Here is a 19801-nt window from a genome sequence, read left to right as displayed (position 1 = left end):
CATTTATAATTTCTAGGGGTTTGCTAATCTTAAATGTTTTGACTATTTCCCATTATTCTTACCTAGCTGTTTGAAATATTTGTTCAAATTATTCCTCTGAATTTATGCCAATTTCACTAATGCCTCTAAATAAAGAACATTCTTCTAAAACATTGCTTTACTATGTTTTACCTTATATTTTCCCCTATAGGTTGGTTAGTTTCTAAGAGAGAAACTCTGTTCCCTGGCCTTAGATCTCACCCTCTATGGTTTCATAGACTTTTTATAAAGGGACCGAGGAAAAACATAGATGGCTGAATGCAAGCTAATCTCACGTCAGTAAAAACTTTTATACCCTAATAGTAAACTTGGTTTTTAGAAGCATTTAAGGACTCTTTCATTTTCCTTTTCTACCATATTCAGAAATTGCTACTTTTCCTGTAACAACATATCTAATTCTTGTTACATAGATTTTCAAGATGTGGAACAAAGAACTTTATGTGAGAGAACAACAGGATGCATACGAATTCTTCACCAGTCTCATCGATCAGATGGATGAATATCTCAAGGTAGAAAAAGTTTCATTTTCCCTCTAACTCCCTCAAACCCTGTAACATGAGAGCAGTGGTTTAGGATTTGGGATCACTATGAAACTGACAAATCAGAAAGTGATCATCTTTAATACCACAACAGTAATTCATTTCTTCTGGGTTTGAATATCAAAACATACACAGAACACTATAGATTATAGATTTATTTTCTTCTTAATTCATCTGACACTTGATAAAGTATGTAACTCTTAACCTATACCCCATAATGATAACCATTTGTAGCTACACGCTCTGTGTCTGCATTGAAGTAACCTGGCCTCAGAGGAGTGCTGCTGTCACAAGTGAACTGATGGCCCCGTGCAGAGCTGTTTTGCTTTGCCAAAGGGTACAAAAGGACCAGATTCAAAAGTTGTTTGTGGTTATGTGACCCAAAGCTTTCTACCTCTACCCAGGAAAATGTGTCACAAACTTCCGAAGTGGTATTGCCTTCTAAGATAACAGACAGCCTCCCATCACTGCCAGCATTTGCCTCTCCTCTCAGTAGGCACAAGTTATCCATTTCTTTCTTAAAAAATAACTCATAGGGACTTCCCTCATGGTCCAGTGGTTAGGACTCCATACTTCCGCTGCAGGGGGCATGGGTTCAATCCCTGGTCGGGGAAGTAGATCCCACATGCATGCTGCAACTAAGAGTTCGCATGCCACAACTAAGGAGCCGGCAAGCCACAACTAAGGAGCCAGTGAACCACAACTAAGGAGCCCACCTGCCACAACTAAGACCTGGTGCAACTGGGGAAAAAATAATAATAATAACCTTTAGGGGGCTTCCCTGGTGGCACAGTGGTTGAGAATCTGCCTGTCAAAGCAGGGGACACGGGTTCGAGCCCTGGTCTGGGAGGATCCCACATGCCGCGGAGCGGCTAGGCCCGTGCGCCACAACTACTGAGCCTGCGCGTCTAGAGCCTGTGCTCTGCAACAAGAGAGGCCGTGATAGTGAGAGGCCCGCGCACCGCGATGAAGAGTGGCCCCCGCTTGCCACAACTTGAGAAAGCCCTCGCACAGAAACGAAGACCCAACACAGCCAAAAAATAAATTAAAAAATAAATAATAAAAGCTTTCATCATATAAATAAATAAATAAATAAATAACCTTTAGGGACTTCCCTGGCAGTCCAGTGGTTAGGACTCCGGGCTTCCACTGCAGGGGGCATGGGTTCGATCCCTGGTTGGGGAACTAAGATCCCGAAACCTGCGCAGCACAGCCAAAAAAATAAATTAAATTAAAATAACTTATAAATTTGTAGCATTCTATCCACAAGAAAAAAGAAAAGATCGTGGAGAGTTACTCCGAGCTTGGTAATTGTGGCACGGGGAGAAGGATTCAGGATCATCATGGAGAATGCTGTCCTGTCATCAGCGTGGCTGATGGCGATCCTCTTCCTTCTCTGATCGTTTGCATTACTCTGGCAGCGGGTCTCAGGGGTTATAATTCTTTCATTAGTTCCCAGCTTAAACTACCAAGCTGACTCGTTTTATTTTGTTGGTTAAATTAAAATCTATGCTTTAGCTCAGGTCTAAGTAAAATTCTGTATAAACAACCTAAAAGTTCTAGAGGCATCAACTAAAATTTTAACTTTTTATTTCAACAGAAAATGGGGAGAGACCAAATTTTTAAGAATACTTTTCAGGGCATCTATTCTGATCAGAAGATCTGTAAAGACTGTCCTCACAGGTTAGTGAAGATAACACTGACATCAAAAAATAATTACCATCATTTTTAAATGATTTTTCTAGAATGTTGTAAATTTTTATTTCATTGAGAGGTTTGCAGATATATCTCCTAATGGATCTATAAATGTTTATTGAATTAAATTTCTTTGGGGAAATTTCCAGGGAATTAATTTCCATTTCTAAAATTTATTTGTTGAAATTCATAATTTTAAGCAATTCTGAGTGGTCAAAAATTGGCAATTTTGTTTAGTATACTTTTAGAAGGATGAGAAAGTGTGTGTTAATTATAGTGATTAGGAATGTATCAGTAGTTCTGTGTTCAATCTCAAGTATTGTGGTAATTTCAAGATTTTTAAATTCCATTGCTGATATGGTTTTTCTGTTATTTCCTAAGCAGATATGAGCGCGAGGAAGCTTTCATGGCTCTCAATCTAGGAGTTACTTCCTGTCAGAGTTTGGAAATTTCTTTGGACCAGTTTGTTAGAGGAGAAGTTCTAGAGGGAAGTAATGCATATTACTGTGAGAAGTGTAAAGAAAAGGTATTACATTTGCCCTTTTCAAAAAACAAGATTAATTTGTTATTCATGGACGCTGTCTTTATGTTTTATGTAAGATCAGTATTAAGCTCCTACTGTTACTGCCATTAGATTGTGTCATGACTTGTGTTCACAGAGATGGGAAAGCCCTGTAGAAATCTGTGACCTTCATATTAATTACTTTGTTATTTTATTGTCTCCATGGAGATAATTGGGTTTTGCTTCTCTTTAGAGAACAACAGTGAAAAGGACCTGTATTAAGTCGTTACCTAGTGTCTTGGTCATCCACCTGATGAGATTTGGATTTGACTGGGAGAGTGGACGCTCCATTAAATATGATGAACAGATAAGGGTAACTTATTTTTTTTTTCTTGGTTTTTTAATAACCATTATTACTGTACTCCCTTTATTGTTTCCTTTTTATATTTTCAAATTTCATCTAAAATGTGAAAGGCTGTGGTCTCAGCATTCTGAGAAGTACACAGCCCCTCGTCTTAAGCAGCTGCTGCTAGTGGTACTGGCAGATCTCTAGACAGTAACCCTCATTTCTAGAAGGCATCCTAGTGACAGCTATGAAGTGAAATCCTTTCCTTAATGCTCAAGCAAGAGACTGCTTAAACCTTCCTAGACTTGTGAGCCCTTCTGAAATTGTGTGCTTGAATTGGAGGGTGGTCCTAGCTTAAATTAGGAAAACACATCCCTCTTCTTTGTACAGACTTAATTGGGTGTGACCCTATATGTTACTAACCAACATTAATGTGCTCTTTTTGCTTTTTAAATAGTTTCCCTGGATGCTAAACATGGAGCCTTACACAGTTTCAGGAATGGCTCGCCAAGATTCATCTTCGGAAGTTGGTGAAAATGGGCGAAATATGGATCAGGGAGGTGGAGGATCTCCACGAAAAAAAGTTGCCCTCACAGAAAACTACGAACTTGTCGGTGTCATTGTACATAGTGGGCAGGCACATGCAGGCCACTACTATTCCTTCATCAAGGACAGGCGGTAAGGGGTTCTCGTACCGCTCCCTCACTCCACCCTTCCGGTAGTCTCTCCTCCGTTCCCTGCCCTGCTGTACCTCTCCTCCACTCCCCCTGCTTTCCTATGTCCCTCCTCTGCTCCCCCTGCCCTGCTGTACCTCTCCTCTGCTCCCCCTGCCCTGCTGTACCTCTCCTCCACTCCCCCTGCTTTCCTATGTCCCTCCTCTGCTCCCCCTGCCCTGCTGTACCTCTCCTCTGCTCCCCCTGCCCTGCTGTACCTCTCCTCCACTCCCCCTGCTTTCCTATGTCCCTCCTCTGCTCCCCCTGCCCTGCTGTACCTCTCCTCTGCTCCCCCTGCCCTGCTGTACCTCTCCTCCACTCCCCCTGCTTTCCTATGTCCCTCCTCTGCTCCCCCTGCCCTGCTGTACCTCTCCTCTGCTCCCCCTGCCCTGCTGTACCTCTCCTCCACTCCCCCTGCTTTCCTATGTCCCTCCTCTGCTCCCCCTGCCCTGCTGTACCTCTCCTCTGCTCCCCCTGCCCTGCTGTACCTCTCCTCCACTCCCCCTGCTTTCCTATGTCCCTCCTCTGCTCCCCCTGCCCTGCTGTACCTCTCCTCTGCTCCCCCTATCCTCCTATATCTTTCCTATGCATTCTCTGCCCTCCTGTATCCCTCCTCCGCTCCCCCTGCCCTCCTATATCCCTCCTCCGCTCCCCCTGCCCCCCTGTATCCTTCCTCTGCTCCCCCTGCCCCCCTGTATCTCTCCTCTGCTCTCCCTGCCCTACTTTGTCATCCACACTTATCATTACGGTGCAAAGGAGCTTTCACATTGTTCTTTGATCTTATTTCATATTGGATTTTTAAAACTTGTTGCAATTGTTTTATCCCTTCAATTAGAAAAGTTGTTTAAGAAATTGAAGTAACTGTTGCTATATTTTCCTTAGGTGTTTTCAAATGGTAATTACCTGCTGTATTTGTAGACAATACATAGAGATAAATGCTGGGGATAGGGAGGTTTGATTTGTAACCTCATAATATTTGTTTTATCAAATCTGTGCTCTAGGGGATGTGGAAAAGGAAAGTGGTATAAATTTAATGACACAGTTATAGAAGAATTTGACCTAAATGATGAGACCCTAGAGTACGAATGCTTTGGAGGAGAATATAGACCAAAAGTTTATGATCAAAGTAAGTATTTGCAAATGTATATTTTCCATTAGTTTTATTTTCTTAATTTATAGTTTTCTATCAGATTGGAAGCAGTTTTTTTATATAAAAATAGAACAGATTTTATTTTTTTTACATACGACTGCTCTAGCCATGTAGATCCATGAACTCCTTGATAGCCAGGGTGAAAAGGTTCAAGCTGCTTACAGAATTCTTTTTAAATAATTCCTTACAACAGCCCTGGGATGCGGGCTGAGTTAAGTGGAAGAAATGAATATTAAAGAACAACTTGAAAGAATTTCAACCTTAAAAATAGTTTCAGAAGTAGTAGTCCACTAAAATTTTCCAATTTCCTTTTCACTTATGTAGAGGTGTGATTAATGGAGAAGACATTTCTAGCACCTGTGTTTTTAAAACCTTATTTGTTATGCAGTGTGGTAAAGGAATCTTTCCACAACCCTACCCCCAGAAGAAAAAATATAAGGAAAAGTACATCACAGAATCCCATCAGAATTTGCTATTTGAAGAAGAAATATTTTTCAGAGACCTTGACATTTTTGAAACCTGATTTTGAAATACTCTAGGGGCATTTAAATTTTTCCACCTGTATGAGATCCACAATGTTAGATTTTGACACCAGACCATGGTAGTCATGCATCTAATGGTAGTAACCTTTATTAGCTGAACATAGTGTCATTGCCAGAATTTACCTGGATTTGGCTCTTCTATGCAGAAATGGTTAAGTGAGGCCAATTATAATCCCATCCTATGCCACAGAACTTATTTTTAAATGTTACTTGCCTTTTGATTAAACTTCCACTTGCCTCAGAATGTTTACCTTCTTTCCCCTACTCTGCTACCATACAGCTCCTTACTCCCTGCCCCTCTGCATCACCTTCAGAATGATTTTAAGCAGTGCTCTAAAAAGACACACACTTCACTTACACTTTCCATTTAACAAATTTAGTAAGTAATTACTTGCTGGATTTGTGGGTCCTTTGTTTTAGATTGTCAAGACAAAAAAAAAAAAACCTTTTTTATTTACAAAGAGATTTTTCTTATTGTCTCGTTATGAAGCGAACCCATATACTGATGTACGCCGAAGATACTGGAACGCCTATATGCTCTTCTACCAAAGGGTGTCTGATCAGAACTCCCCTGTGTTACCAAAGAAAAGTCGAGTCAGCGTTGTGCGACAGGAAGCTGAGGATCTCTCTCTGTGAGTTTCTCCTCTGTGTAATTTGCTGTGTGATTTCAGTAGGTGATACCGTGATCTTCAGAGTATGCTGTTTGGGATTTAAGGGTAATTAGCTAAGCTAGAGAGAAATTCTAAAAAGAAAAGAAGTAAATCCCTCTACCCCTTTTCTTTTTTCTTGCTGCTACCTGGTCATTATTTCCTTGGCAAGAAGTTATTTTGTTTTCAGAAACATGCATAGAAATTATTTCATTCTAGAATTGAGATTTTTAAAAAATCTCATTTATTGAGTAGACTTTATGTCCAGAGCATAGTTTTGGGTTGGCCAAAAAGTGCCTTCAGTTTTTAAGTAAAATAAAAGACACATTTTTTATTTTCACCAAGAACTTTATTGAACAAAGTATTCACCCGTTTGTTCCACTATCTTCTGCCATTTTTCAGGCAAATTCATAATTCCATCTTCCCAAAACTTTTTATCTTTTTGAGCAAAGAACTGTTCTAGGTGCCTTTTACAGTCTTCCAGGGAATTGAAATTTTTTCCATTAAGAGAATTTTGTAAAGACCGAAATAAATAGAAATCCAAAGGTGCAAAGTCTGATGAATACGGCAGATGAATCAAAACTTCCCAGCCAAGCTGTAACAGTTTTTGCCTGGTCATCAAAAAAACATGCAGTCTTGTGTTATCCTGATGGAAGATTATGCGTTTTATGTTGGCTAATTCTGGACGCTTTTTGTCGAGTGCTGCTTTCAGTTGCTCTAATTGGGAGCAGTACTTGTTGGAATTAATCATTTGGTTTTCCGGAAAGAGCTCATAATAGAGAACTCCCTTCCAACCCCACCGTATACACAACATCACCTTCTTTGGCTGAAGACCGACCTTTGGTGTGGTTGGTGGTGGTTCATTTTGCTTGTCCCATGGTCTCTTCCATTCCACATTATTGTACAGTATCCACTTTCCATTGCCCATCACAATTTTTTTTAAAAACAGAACGTTTTCATTACGTTTAAGTAGAGAATTGCATGTGGAAATACGGTTAAGAAGGTTTTTTTTGCTCAACTTATGTGGAACCCAAACATCAAAGCAATTCACATAACCCAGCTGGTGCAAATGATTTTCAGTGCTTGATTTGTATATTTTGAGTGTGTCGGCTATCTCCCGCGTGGTAGAATGTTGATTGTTCTCAATGTCTCGATTGGATTGCTGTCGACTTCAACTGGTCTACCCAACCGTGGAGCATCGTCCAGCGAGAAATTTCCATCATGAAACTTCGCAAACCACTTTCGACATGTTTGATCAGTCACAGCACCTTTTCCATACACTGCACAAGTCTTTTTTTGCATTTCAGTTGCTTTTTTACCTTTCTTGAAATGATAAAGCATAATATGCCAAAAATGTTGCTTTTTTTCTTCCATCTTCAATATTAAAATGGCTGCACAAAAATTCACCAATTTTGATAAGTCTTTTTTTTAATGCACTCTGATATGACAGCTGTCACATACAGTCTAACAAAATTGTTTCGAATGACGTTAAAGACAACTAAGTGCTACTAGAGCCATCTTACGGGAAAAAACGAACAAACCTTTTGGCCAACCCAATACTATACCAGCAGTGTCTGAAAAGTTTTTTTAAAGGTCCTGTTTTCTGTGAATTTGCATTTTAATACATTAGATCAGGAAAGTATACAGTTTAAGTCTAATACCCTGTTTATGTGAAGTTTATCCGGTTGTAGCAAACTACTAAAACAATAGCTATTTTATTCTAGACAAACACTTTTCTGATTCCATCTGTTAGGTCAGCACCATCTTCACCAGAAATTTCACCTCAGTCATCTCCTCGGCCCCATAGGCCTAACAATGACCGGCTCTCTATTCTAACCAAGCTGGTTAAAAAGGGCGAGAAGAAAGGACTATTTGTGGAGAAGATGCCTGTTCGCATATACCAGGTAAGAACTGTATAAAAAGTTCTAAGGGATAAAATCCAGATAAATGTCAAAATCTATCTCATGGGTCCAGAACTACTCCTGCCAGCCTTCTTGTGGACGTAGTTGTACCTCTAGCACCACGTCTTCTGACCCACCTTGTCACAGAGGTGGCAACAGACTCAAGATTGGCCAGGGCTGTCACTGACCTGCTGTGTGACTGTGGTATGCCCCACATAAACAATGGGGAGGGAGTGGGCAGTGCAGAAACACATTGCTGAAATTAACTTATTGAATCTGGAGAGAAAAATAAGTTGAGGTTCATAACCTTTGGGTAAAACTAATATAACAGTGATGACCGTTAGTTATTGAATACCTACTCTGTGCTACATGCTTAAACAAATCCCTAATTCTTAAAACACTCTTGTGGAGTACCAGGTTTTATTCCCATTTTTCAGATGAAAAGGAGAAAAGGCTTAGAAAAGGAAATGATCTGTCAGTGTCACAGAACCAGGATTTAAATTCAGACTGTCCAGCTGCCCAGTCCAGACTTTATACACTAAGTAATCAAAAGCTAAGTAGCCAGAATCAAAAAATTTAAGAAAAATATGGAGTCTTTGATAGAGAGAAAGAGAGAGAACTGAGCATCTGATACACAGAGAGCATGGAGTTGGTTGTACTTGGGAAAGCTCTGATTGTCTCTTTCCACTTAGAGTAACAGGTTAGAATTCACTTGTCCTTCACGTGGTGGTCTTCCTGAATTTCTCAGAAGAACTTGGTTTAATGAATCATAATTCACCTTTTTACAACTTCTTATCTTTGAAAGGAAGTTTTTCCTCCTTTTTAAAAATTTCAAGGCTTGAGACAAGTGTTTTTATGAACCCATTTTTACCTAACATATCAGTAAAAATGTCTTCTACATATTGAGTAATTTACCCTGTTTCTTAAAAATAATTACCAATTTTCTTTTATAGATGGTGAGAGATGAAAACCTCAAGTTTATGAAGAATAGAGATGTGTACAGTAGTGATTATTTCAGTTTTGTTTTGTCTTTAGCATCACTGAATGCTGTAAGTACTAGTCGGATTGTTACTAAACAAATTAGAAAGGATCATAGTTAAATATCTATCTATCCACTAAAGCATTCAGTGACTCACCCTCACTCTCACTTGTTAGCATTTAGATTAAATGCCAAAAAAAATTCCCACAAATGTGTCACTTAATGGGTGATATTAAAATACAGGCAATATTCAGAATGTATAATGCAGATTGTGAATGAATGTGGGTTTCTACTTACTGGCTTTTTTAAGTGCTCTTGTTATATTTTATAAAAAATTTAAGAGTAGCCATAGGTGATGTAAACGGATATTGGGCTATGAGGAGATTAATCATTCCCAATTCGTAATCAGATGTTACCAGACTCAAGATCAGCTTCTAAGTGCTTCTTTTTCTTGAGTACCATGATCACAGTTTGCCAATAAGGGGAAGACTTTCTTAGTCTGTTGGTAGCTTAATTAACATCCTGTGGTCTAAAGGCTCTATTTTGAGAAAGCTTCATGAAAGAAATGAAGGAGATATCTTTTCTTAATCTTTTTAAAATTTAACTGCAACATTTTCTATTATGAACTGGCTGGATTTTTCTTACTAGTATTTAACTTTATTTTATATATATCTCATTATTCAGTTCATAACAATGCATAATAATCTATAAAACTTCTGTGAAAAATAGTCTGTCTTTTTTCTCCCTCTCTTGTAGACTAAATTAAAGCATCCGTACTATCCTTGCATGGCAAAGGTGAGCTTACAGCTTGCCATTCAGTTCCTTTTTCAAACTTATCTACGGACAAAGAAAAAACTCAGGTAAGAAGTGATACGTTTTGATGGTCTGTTGTGACAAAAGGCATTAATTAAATTAAAGTTGAATTTATCAATTCAGACACTTAAAAATTCAAAACATTGTTTTAGGTAGTTGAAGGCAACTACCTAATACACCCAGATGATTAAAATATGGGTTCCTATGTTTAAGGTATTTCTAATTCAGCAGGAAAGATGGACAAAACAGAAAAAGAAAGAACTGTGGTGTAAGGCATAAATGCTGTATGTCTTTAGAAATTGGGAAAAGTCATATCCAGACATGGGGCTTGAACTGACTATCCATGTTAGTCCAGCAGTCATTGAGTACATAACTTATCCTCCACCCCACCCCCCCAAAAAAAATTTTTTTTAAATAAAAAGAAATGAGCGACACTCCATGGCGTTATTTGCTGGGCTGTCTAACATCTCTGTCTTTGCTTTTTTAAAGGGTTGACACTGAAGAATGGATTGCCACTATTGAAGCATTACTTTCAAAAAGTTTTGATGCTTGTCAGTGGCTGGTTGAATATTTTATTAGTTCTGAAGGACGAGAATTGATAAAGTAAGTGTCAGTATCTTTCAGTTAAAAGAAATTTGTGTCTCTTCCAGTGATTTAGAGCTGAAGCTTCTCGTAACTCTTTTTATTTCAACTTGAAATTATTTTCCTGGTTGGAATTAGTTCTAAGCAGGTAACCAGGCACTCACAGGCAACTGCTGTTGCCCAGGGGATTACAAAATACAAACTTCTTCCCTCGGACTCACAGTCTGGTGGCGGGTAAAGGTCAGCAGTCCTGGGTTATACAGTAATACCGCAGTATTGCTAATATGTTTGGATTCTGGCTAAAATATTATTTTTCAAAAAGTTTTTGATAGTATGATAATGTGGTAAATATACCATGATAGTATACTTACCTACATATCTATAGTAAAAAAGTAATTGGATTTTTCAAGAAGGTCCGATTACTGTGAATGTTTACACCTTGCTCCTTATTCTCTTATCCTCGGAGAGTTCAGCATCGATGCGGGGGACCCAGCGAGCACCTTGAGCTGTCAGTGGCCAGGCTGCCTTACCCCCAGTGGCCGCTTCCCTCCCTCTGCCGCAGCTGTGCCCCACGCCTCTCGGACGTGCTGAGCTGGCTCACCCACTCCTAGCCAATGGCCTTGCCTCAGCCTTCACCCGCAGCACAGGTGGAGGCCCCGCCCTGTCCCAAGTTGCACACCAGCCAGTCTGTTCCCACTTTCTCCTTTCCTCCTGATATAATGGAGGAAGTGTCCTCTCTGCTCTCAAAATGAATCTCTCTGCATGAGCAAAGCTTCTCAAGGAAGTTGGCGTCTTTACCTTCCAGAGTTTTCTGTCGGGTCACTTCTGTCGGCATACAAATATGCTCTGGTATCTCTCAACTTAAAACAGACAACAAGGAATTCAGAAATGCAGGTCCCTTCCCACAGGGAGATCGTCGTGCGGCGGCAAGTTAAGATCTAATTGAAACTCCTGGTCCCGTATCCCCTTCATCTTGAGGTCTGAGCTTCAGACATTCATTCACTGGCCTGCTTGGTATCTCCACCTCTGCCTCCTCCAGTGTACCTCATACAGCAACAAAAGGGTTCTTTTGAAACAAACTAGATTATGTTACTTCTCTGCTTAAAAATTCTTCAGTGGATTCTCACCGCACTTATAATAAAATCCAAAATCTTTGCCATAATGTAATACAAAAGGCCTCACTTGAGTATGGGCTTTGCCTGTGTGTTTCACTTTCCACCTGGCTTATCATTCACCTGATTGTTGATTCCTTGAACACACGAAGCTTTTTGTCCTGCCTAAAGACCTTTTCGCCAGTTGTTCCCTCTGTTTGCAAGTCTCCCCTCTACTCTTTGCATAGAAAGCGCCTTCTCATCCATCAGATGTCAAGGGCCACCCAATTTAAAGTAGGTCTGCCCTATTGTTTGCTCTGTCTCCTCCACTAAACTTCAGCTTCCTGACGGGCAGAAGCTACTCCGTTTGGTTCCCTACATTAAGTGCTCGCGTATTTGTGCATGAATACATTCATACAGTTCATAAAGAGAGAACACATAAACATTTCTTTGAAGTGTTCTTGCCTGTCCCTTTAGAGTTTGCATTAAAGATAACCTTTCACCCATTTTCCAGCTTAATTCCAAAATATCTTCCCATTAGCACTCCTGAGTACTGTGTTAAGCAGTAGAACGTCATAGAATCATCATCCATTTGAAAGGAACATGGCAAAATATTTAGTTTACCATCAAGCAGGCTCGCTCTTAAATATCTCCAGAGAAACTCAGTAACTTCCTTTGGTAGTATGATTTGGTTTCTTAGAATTCCTAATGGTAAAGAACCTAGTGAATTACCTAATCTAAATGTTCCTGGTAGAGTTTATTATATTTTGTCTTTCTTTATAAAGCCCAATTACTCATCATTATCAATTCCTCAGTGATTTGAAGAATTAATATTCTCCTTTCTCTAATTACTTATTTCTTTAGAACTTTTTTTTTTTTTTTAAATCTTTGGAACTTTTAAGATAGCTTAAGTTGTCGTTGTTACAACTAAAAAATAAACATACACTATACTAATACCTCAGTAACTGTGCATGTGAAGAGGCTGTCATCTCTCAGATTAGCCCCTCTGTAGCCCTTTTGAGGGACAGTTTTTAAATGTAATTATAAGTGTAAAAAATTAAATTAGCAAATAATGCTTGCAAATTGATCTAAAGAAATTAAAACTACTAACATGAAGGATACTTTACATCTTTAAAATTTTTTTTATATTGTGGAAATTTTTAAACATACTCCAAAGTCGACAGAATAACGAACCCTCTCCTGTACCCATCCCCAGCTCGAGTTGTCAGCATTTGGCCAGTCTTGTTTGCTTATCCCGATTCCCACACATGCTCACATGCATGCTTTTCTTTTATCCTCTGAAATATTTTAAAGTAAATTTCAGACATCATATAATTTCACTATAAATTTTTCAGCATGTATCTCTAACAGGTTAAGTTTAAAAAATAAATAAATAAATAAGTGCTTTACCATCATCACTCTGAACAAAAGTGATAGTAATTCCTTCCTGTCATCCTATACCCAGTCTATGTTCAGAGTTCCCCAGATGTCTCAAAAGTGTTATTTTACCATTGAACTTGTACAAATCAGGCTCCAAATGAGCTCCATTTGGTCTCCATTTGGCTTGTATGTTTCTTAAGGTTCTTTTAATCTGTAATTGTTCCATTTCCCCACCACCTTTTTTGTCATGCCATTTAACTGGAGTGAGACAGGTCATTTGTCTTATAGAACTGCCCATATTCTGGGTTTGTTTGCATTCTCACGATGCTTCCTAATGTCTGTGATAGGAAATGTGGAACACCCCCTATAGATATTCTTTCCAAAAGAATTGTACCTGAATCTGATCAGACATCTAGAGCTAGATATTACAAGAGTACTTGTTATCTTTTAAACTTGCCTGGAGTTGCCACTTAGAATCTTAGTGGATGTTAAACAGAGCCTTTGTGTCAGATTCACATTAGGTAGCTAATGCTTAGCATTGACAGTTACGTGCAATGAGCAGAAGTGAAGTGGCTTCAGAAAGCTCCGCTGTCATCTTCCTGTGGGGAGAAGGAGGGCAGGGCTGTCAGCAAATGCTGCCCTCAGACAGGGACCAGAGCAGCTTTCACTGTTGTGACCTGAAAGAATGCATCAGGACAGTTTTGCCTTGGGTCATCAAAATTATGTTATATTAAATCTTGCTCATGGAACAATGAGACTTTTCTGTTAAGAGATATTAGAAACGATAGGTAAGTTTTCACTGTGCTGATTAGAATATGGGTTGTCATGTCAGAGTGTGTGTGTGAAGCAGAGAAAGAAAAGCTGACTGTGGGGAAGCGTGCAGTTACCTAGTTGCTCTCAGGTAGTTACCACCACCGCCCGGCGCCGGGGAGCGGGTGTTTCTGCCTGACCGTGCCCTCCGCCACATCTGAGGCTGCTGTCTCTACCGCCTTGGTGGTGTGGAGGATTGGATTAGGTCGTGCCTTTGCAGCGGGCAGTGTAGCATCCCAGTGTAACACTGGGTGTGCCAAATATGATGGACGTGTCTGATAAACCTTAAAACTGCTGTCATCATCATCATCATCATAGAAGAAGAAGGAAGGAAGCAGGACCTTTTCAGCCTCACATGCTTTTGGGAGGACTGAGTAATAAGTAAACGTTGGGAGGGAAGAGGAGAGGAAAGTGAAAGGATGGAAATACCAGGTGCACAGGGGGATTAGGAGGTGCTGTGTTGACTCAGAACTTTTAATTTGTGTCTTATTCTGAGACATTGAAGGGGTGCCAGGGAGAACTACTCCTGGGTGAACAGAACTTATAAAATTTTAGGTTCTTTGCTTGTATATCTCTTGAAGTCTGAATTTACATTTATACAGATACTCATCTTAGGGGAAGAAAGGAAGAAGAAACAGGAAAAAATCCACTTTCCGTGTTCAAGGGTCTTGTTTTCCTTTTTCTCCTCCTTCCTCCCTCACAAGGGCCTGTGTGTGCTGACGCTCTCAGGAGACTTGAACTGACATCTTGGAGTAATTTTTTTCTTGGACAGTAGGTGGGACCATGTTGGGAAGGTTGGGTTATAGAAATCTATCTTGCTTTTTCACACCACGTTTCTCTTTATGTTAGGATTTTCTTGTTGGAGTGCAATGTGAGAGAAGTACGTGTCGCTGTGGCTACCATCCTGGAGAAAACCCTAGACAGTGCCTTGCTTTATCAGGATAAGGTCAGTCTTGTTTTCTAAATGTTATTTACACGTTCTGTTTTTACCAAATGTTTTAAAGTGCACATAATAAGAAAGAAAGCCTAGGATTAGAGTCTGGTAATTATCCACATAAAATGCACGTTCTGTGCACAGACTTCCTGATAATGCCAGGCTAGAAGGCATTCTGTCCTCTCCTCCTCAGATCCCAGATGTCAGGGTAGGCTAGGAATTCAGATCTGCTTTGGTCTGCGTCAGGATTTTCTCTCTAGAGCACTTCCTTCTCAGAGTCTTCTCTCGAGAGTTTGTGTTCGATCTCTCTGCGTTAAGACCAACCTGAGTCTAGAGTCTCTAGTCTAGACCGACAGTCATTTTGAGCCACCCCTGGCTTTGTCTCTTCCCTCCTAAGTTATTTTCATGATCCGAACCTTCATTTGGCAGCCGGACCAAATAGTGCCATCCATCCAGGGGCATTGGCCACAATAGTTCCTTCTTTGATCTCCGTTATTCCCTAATCCTTGTTCCTGTTCTTCTGAATTTCTTCTTCTTCTTAACCATGTTTCCTGTAACATATTTTCTTCTGGTTCACAATTCCACATATGCTAAAACAAACCATGGTATTTATTACCATCCTCAATCCCCCCAAATTTTAAGTCTTAGGGACATAAATGACATGAGTCTAATTATTCAGTCTGTTATTAAGTCCTAGCAAATACAGCAGTTACTTCCCAAGTTTGCTGTTTCAAACAGCTGACACTACATGGAAAACTTTGAAAAATGTTGTTTTCAGAACGAATTGGCTCCTTATAAACTCCTTATAAATTGGCTTGAGGCAGTGTCTCAATGAACTGAATGCAAATTCTAGGAATTGCTGCTTCAGATTCAGATGTTGGCTTTACTGTTCAACCCTGAGCAAGTCCTTTAAAGAGCCCCTTGATCCACACCCAGTGCCTGGCACCCAGGCACTTAGTTCCTTCAACAGTCCTGAGCCGGGGCGCACCATTAGACCAGACATGCTCAGGAGCTCTGCTCAATCCAGGATGGAGAAGGAGGTCAAATATACTCTTCAGGGAGGATCTAGAGGAAGACTGTCCCTCTCAGTTCCAGGAATCCTAAGGAAGTAGAGGTAGTTACTCTAAGGCATTGGCTTTCGATCAGCTTAAACAGCAGAACCATTTTTGGTAAAACCTTACCTGGTTGCAGAATATTTAAAAATAGGTCATTGGGAGCAGCCTAGGACAGTTTGGATACCGTTGCTCTGAAGTACCCCTGTGGAAGTTTTCTAAGATATTTAACATAAGGACCTTCTTACTCTCCTCCTTCCTCCCATGTACAAACCCAGACAAAGGATAAAGGCAGAATTAGCGTAGTCTCCCTACAGCTGGGGTCAGGCCATAGCGCATCATCCCACCAACCTCTAAAGGCAGGGCTGCAGTGGGGAGAAAGGGAAGGGAGTGGTGGAGGACGTAAACCATTTGCCTCAGTAAATCCTACTTGATATCCAGCTGATGTATTTTATGTCTATTTTTACCCCATAATGGAAATGGTACCTCTTGCTACCCACTTTATATTGTAAAGTACTTTGAAATGAAGTGCTACATAAATGGTAGATTTTACTGTATATAACAAGTGTGACAGGATGGATGGGAGTATTTCGAAAGTCTGTGAGAACCATCTCCAGAGGAAATGAACTGATAAAGAGTAGTAAGGCTGGTCTGAATTCTCAGATCACACATGAATTTCTAGGGACTTGTCCAAAAACAGTTGGGGTGGGAGGGAAAGAAGAAGCAATGTGATGACCAAAATGGTTTCTAAACAAATAAAATGTTTTTCAAAGCTTTCCATGAGGCGTCAGCGGGCTTTCAAGTAAGTTCACAGTTGAGTCGATATTACCGTTGTCATTCTGTCAGGCTGTTGCTCTCCATTTGCTCCATTGGCTTGGTTTCTAGCCCCTATGCCTGTGTCTGTGTTTTTTATTCTTTGCATCTGTGATTATGTGAAGAAGTAGCATAGTGGAGGGAGGGATTCAGAAATATGTTACCTCTAAACCCCCTGCCTTTTAAGAGACAGAAAGAAATGGGCTCTGCAAAAAAACGTGACAATTAGGCAGTAGAACCGTGCCTTGAGTCTGAAAGCTAGGAAACAAAACTAGGCTTTTCTTTTAATTATTTCTACAGTTCTACCAGTCTTCCCTGGAAGATCAAATTGATAATTCTGTTTTTGCTCTCCAAAGCATAAATCCATCTGAATCTGAGACTGGATTGTATCAATCAGACTTTCCTTTTGTTCTCATGGTGATTTACTTCAGATTAATCCTGTTACAGATGTCTGTCTTATACTCTTTTTCTTTATGTAATTTCATCTTTCCTCTAATCAGTTAAAGAGCCTTCATCAGTTACTGGAGGTACTACTTGCTCTGTTGGATAAAGATGTTCCCGAAAATTGTAAAAACTGTGCTCAGTACTTTTTCCTGTTCAACACTTTTGTACAAAAGGTAAATGATTTTTTTCCTAATATAGCAGATTGATAGTCTAAAGGAATTTTATATGTGCAAAAAATTCAGACTGGTCAATATAGGATCTATATGATATGGTTTTATGAGTGTTTCTTCTTAAAAATCTTAATTCGTGCATTATATTACTTGCAAGAATTCCAGTGTATGTAGGGATCGTTACTTACTGTTGGAGTAGAAGTCTGCATTGAAACTAGGGGCCGTTGTGCAGCACTGCAGGGCTGTTAGATTTTTAACAAGTACTTTCTCTATGTAAATTATACCATTTAAAAACTTACCACTTAAAACTTCTCATTTAACTGTATTTTTGGAATGGATCTCTGTCTGGATAGGAATATAATTTGTCATTCTCAATATCTCGTGACAGCAAGGAATTAGGGCCGGAGATCTTCTTCTGAAGCATTCAGCTCTGCGACACATGATCAGCTTTCTCCTAGGGGCCAACCGGCAGAACAGTCAGGTAATGCCTACTTTTATATATCCCAGCGAAGTGGCCACAGTTTTGGAAGCCACAGTGTTTCTCTTTGTAGGGAATAAATATTAATTTCATCAGAGTCCAGGTATAAGTACTACATAGCCTTTAAAATTCTTTGGAGTTCAGTTATTTTTACAGCCTCCTCATAGAATTTATTCTAAATGCTGTAACCAATGGGAATGACTAACTAGGATATCACTCAAAATGCTAAGTGCTGAGTGACCTAGGAGGAAAGATGGGTTCTGCCTGGGGGATTCGAAAGCATTCAAGAAATAGTGGCATTGGGTCCTCCACTTGCTCTCTGGGGCTGTGAGCAAGGCTGTGTTGGTGGGCATGCTTACACGGGATGCTGGTCACAGGCCAGGATTCAGATGTGAAGTCGAACCATTACACGCCGAACGATGTTGCTGCAGATGTAATACTCATATTCGGAAAATGAAAGGGAAGTGGTTTTGTGATAATAGGGTCAGATATATCAAAAAATGACTCTCCTGTTTGAAGTTCCTATATTGGTGTGTTTCTCCAATCATTGTATTTCTTTTGTTTGATAGATTTAAAATACACAAAATGTGAACATGCTGTAATGATAAATACTGTTTATGGAACTGGTTACTTTTCATGCTGTACCTCTGAAACTCACAATTCAGTAAAACAGGCAGTTTCCTCCCCATTCTCAGGCAAGAATTACAGCTCAGAAAAGTTGTGACTTGTGACAACTTGTGACAACCTTGACAAGGTCACAGGGCTAAAGCTCTGGTTTCCCCTGTATGTGATGCATTGCCTAGGGAAGCTTTCCTTTCTTTATTAAGGGAGACAGACTTGCTACTTAGGCCTCCTCTCAGCCTCCTGTCATACCACCTTGCCGCTGTGACTCTTTAGTGTTAAAGAAACAAGTACTGACATGCTCTGTGTGTTGATGTTATGTTGAGATTTACAGTATCTATTTTTCACTTCAAGCTTTTCCTTATCAGGGACTCCATTGACACTGGCGGTTGACTTAAATTCATTGTAATTTAAATAAGATTTAATTAATGGTGTTATGTTGTATGATTAATATTGTTTTGCATTTATGGAGCACACGAGTTTGAAAACATTCTGCCTTTCATGTTTCATTTGGTCCTCACAACCACTAAGTGGGCGGAACAGGTAGGTTATCTCTGTCTTTACACAAAGAAGTCAGGTAGAGAACTCGCCCACATCCGTGTGGTGCAGCGAGTGGCAGAGGAGAGCCAGGCCTGCAGACCTCCAGCCCCAGAGGCTTCCCCCACTGTACTGGGTGCAGGAAAATTACCTGGCACAGGGTGAGCGGTCAGTACCTGAATTGAATACATAAATGGATTTGTTTTAGAATACAAGTTAATATACATCTACGTTAAGCCACTCTTAAGCTGGCTTAAAACCCATGACTTTTTTGGACTTTGACCTGTCCTACTGTCAAACATTGAGAAAGAATGTGGCTCAAAGTATCATGAACCCGCACACCCTTCTAACCAAAGCACTAACATCCACTTTATTTTCTCTGACAACAGATACGTCGATGGAGTTCGGCACAAGCACGAGAGTTTGGGAACCTTCACAATACAGTGGCATTGCTTGTCTTGCACTCAGATGTCTCTTCCCAGAGGAACGTTGGTAAGCTTTAACCTGTCTTTAATACATCAGGAAAACAGAGAGATGGTGAGTTTGTCAGTAACCCGTGGAGAGTAACAACGTTGGCAGTTAAATGGGTGTTACTTGTTTCTCATTTGGCTATTTGATATTTGAGGAACACTTAAAGTTTTTTGTTTCAATCCACGTTAAACTTCACCTTATTTTACTAGTTTGTCACAAGAGCAAGCCAGTCATTTCTTTGGGGTGGGATATAGAAGAATTTAACAACACTCTAGGGACAAAGGTACATTTCTGCACTGTTTCTAGGCCTTGTCGTGACAGCAACAGTAACGGTGATAATACAGGAAAGCAGCTGAGAAGTAGTCAGTGTTTTCTGTGTGCTGTGCCTTTCCGTGGGGCTCGCAGTTTGTCGTGTTGAATCCCCTCAGCAAACCTGTGAGGGCAGTTCCCCTCCTGTGTGCGCAGAAGCTGAGATAGGGAGAGGTCTAGTAGCCCCTGAAAGTCTCACCGCTAGTCAGGGGCCTGGGAGCCAGTGTGGAATGCAAGCCTCTG

General features: G+C 40.1%; 1 protein-coding gene across 5 annotated transcripts in view; it reads left to right on the top strand.

Annotated features, from left to right (window-relative positions):
* The window catches only part of USP24 (ubiquitin specific peptidase 24), a 146709-nt gene that overhangs the window by 112670 nt on the left and 14238 nt on the right, over nt 1–19801 (top strand). For 3 of the 5 annotated variants that reach the window (XM_059923462.1, XM_059923473.1, XM_059923440.1), the window contains 15 exons: nt 450–548; nt 2179–2261; nt 2655–2799; nt 3029–3148; nt 3579–3799; nt 4836–4960; nt 6017–6158; nt 7927–8077; nt 9028–9123; nt 9810–9913; nt 10356–10469; nt 14579–14675; nt 17029–17145; nt 17531–17623; nt 19168–19270. In XM_059923462.1, the coding sequence (XP_059779445.1) occupies nt 450–548; nt 2179–2261; nt 2655–2799; nt 3029–3148; nt 3579–3799; nt 4836–4960; nt 6017–6158; nt 7927–8077; nt 9028–9123; nt 9810–9913; nt 10356–10469; nt 14579–14675; nt 17029–17145; nt 17531–17623; nt 19168–19270 (1810 nt within the window). The remainder of the gene's footprint in view (nt 1–449; nt 549–2178; nt 2262–2654; nt 2800–3028; nt 3149–3578; nt 3800–4835; nt 4961–6016; nt 6159–7926; nt 8078–9027; nt 9124–9809; nt 9914–10355; nt 10470–14578; nt 14676–17028; nt 17146–17530; nt 17624–19167; nt 19271–19801) is intronic. The other 2 variants (XM_059923484.1, XM_059923451.1) reach the window with 1 other exon arrangement.

The sequence above is a fragment of the Balaenoptera ricei genome, chromosome 1 (genome assembly GCF_028023285.1).
Source record: "Balaenoptera ricei isolate mBalRic1 chromosome 1, mBalRic1.hap2, whole genome shotgun sequence".
Lineage (NCBI taxonomy): Eukaryota > Metazoa > Chordata > Mammalia > Artiodactyla > Balaenopteridae > Balaenoptera > Balaenoptera ricei.
Note: the sequence above shows the minus strand (reverse complement) of the source record. Positions and strands in the feature narration are given on the sequence as shown.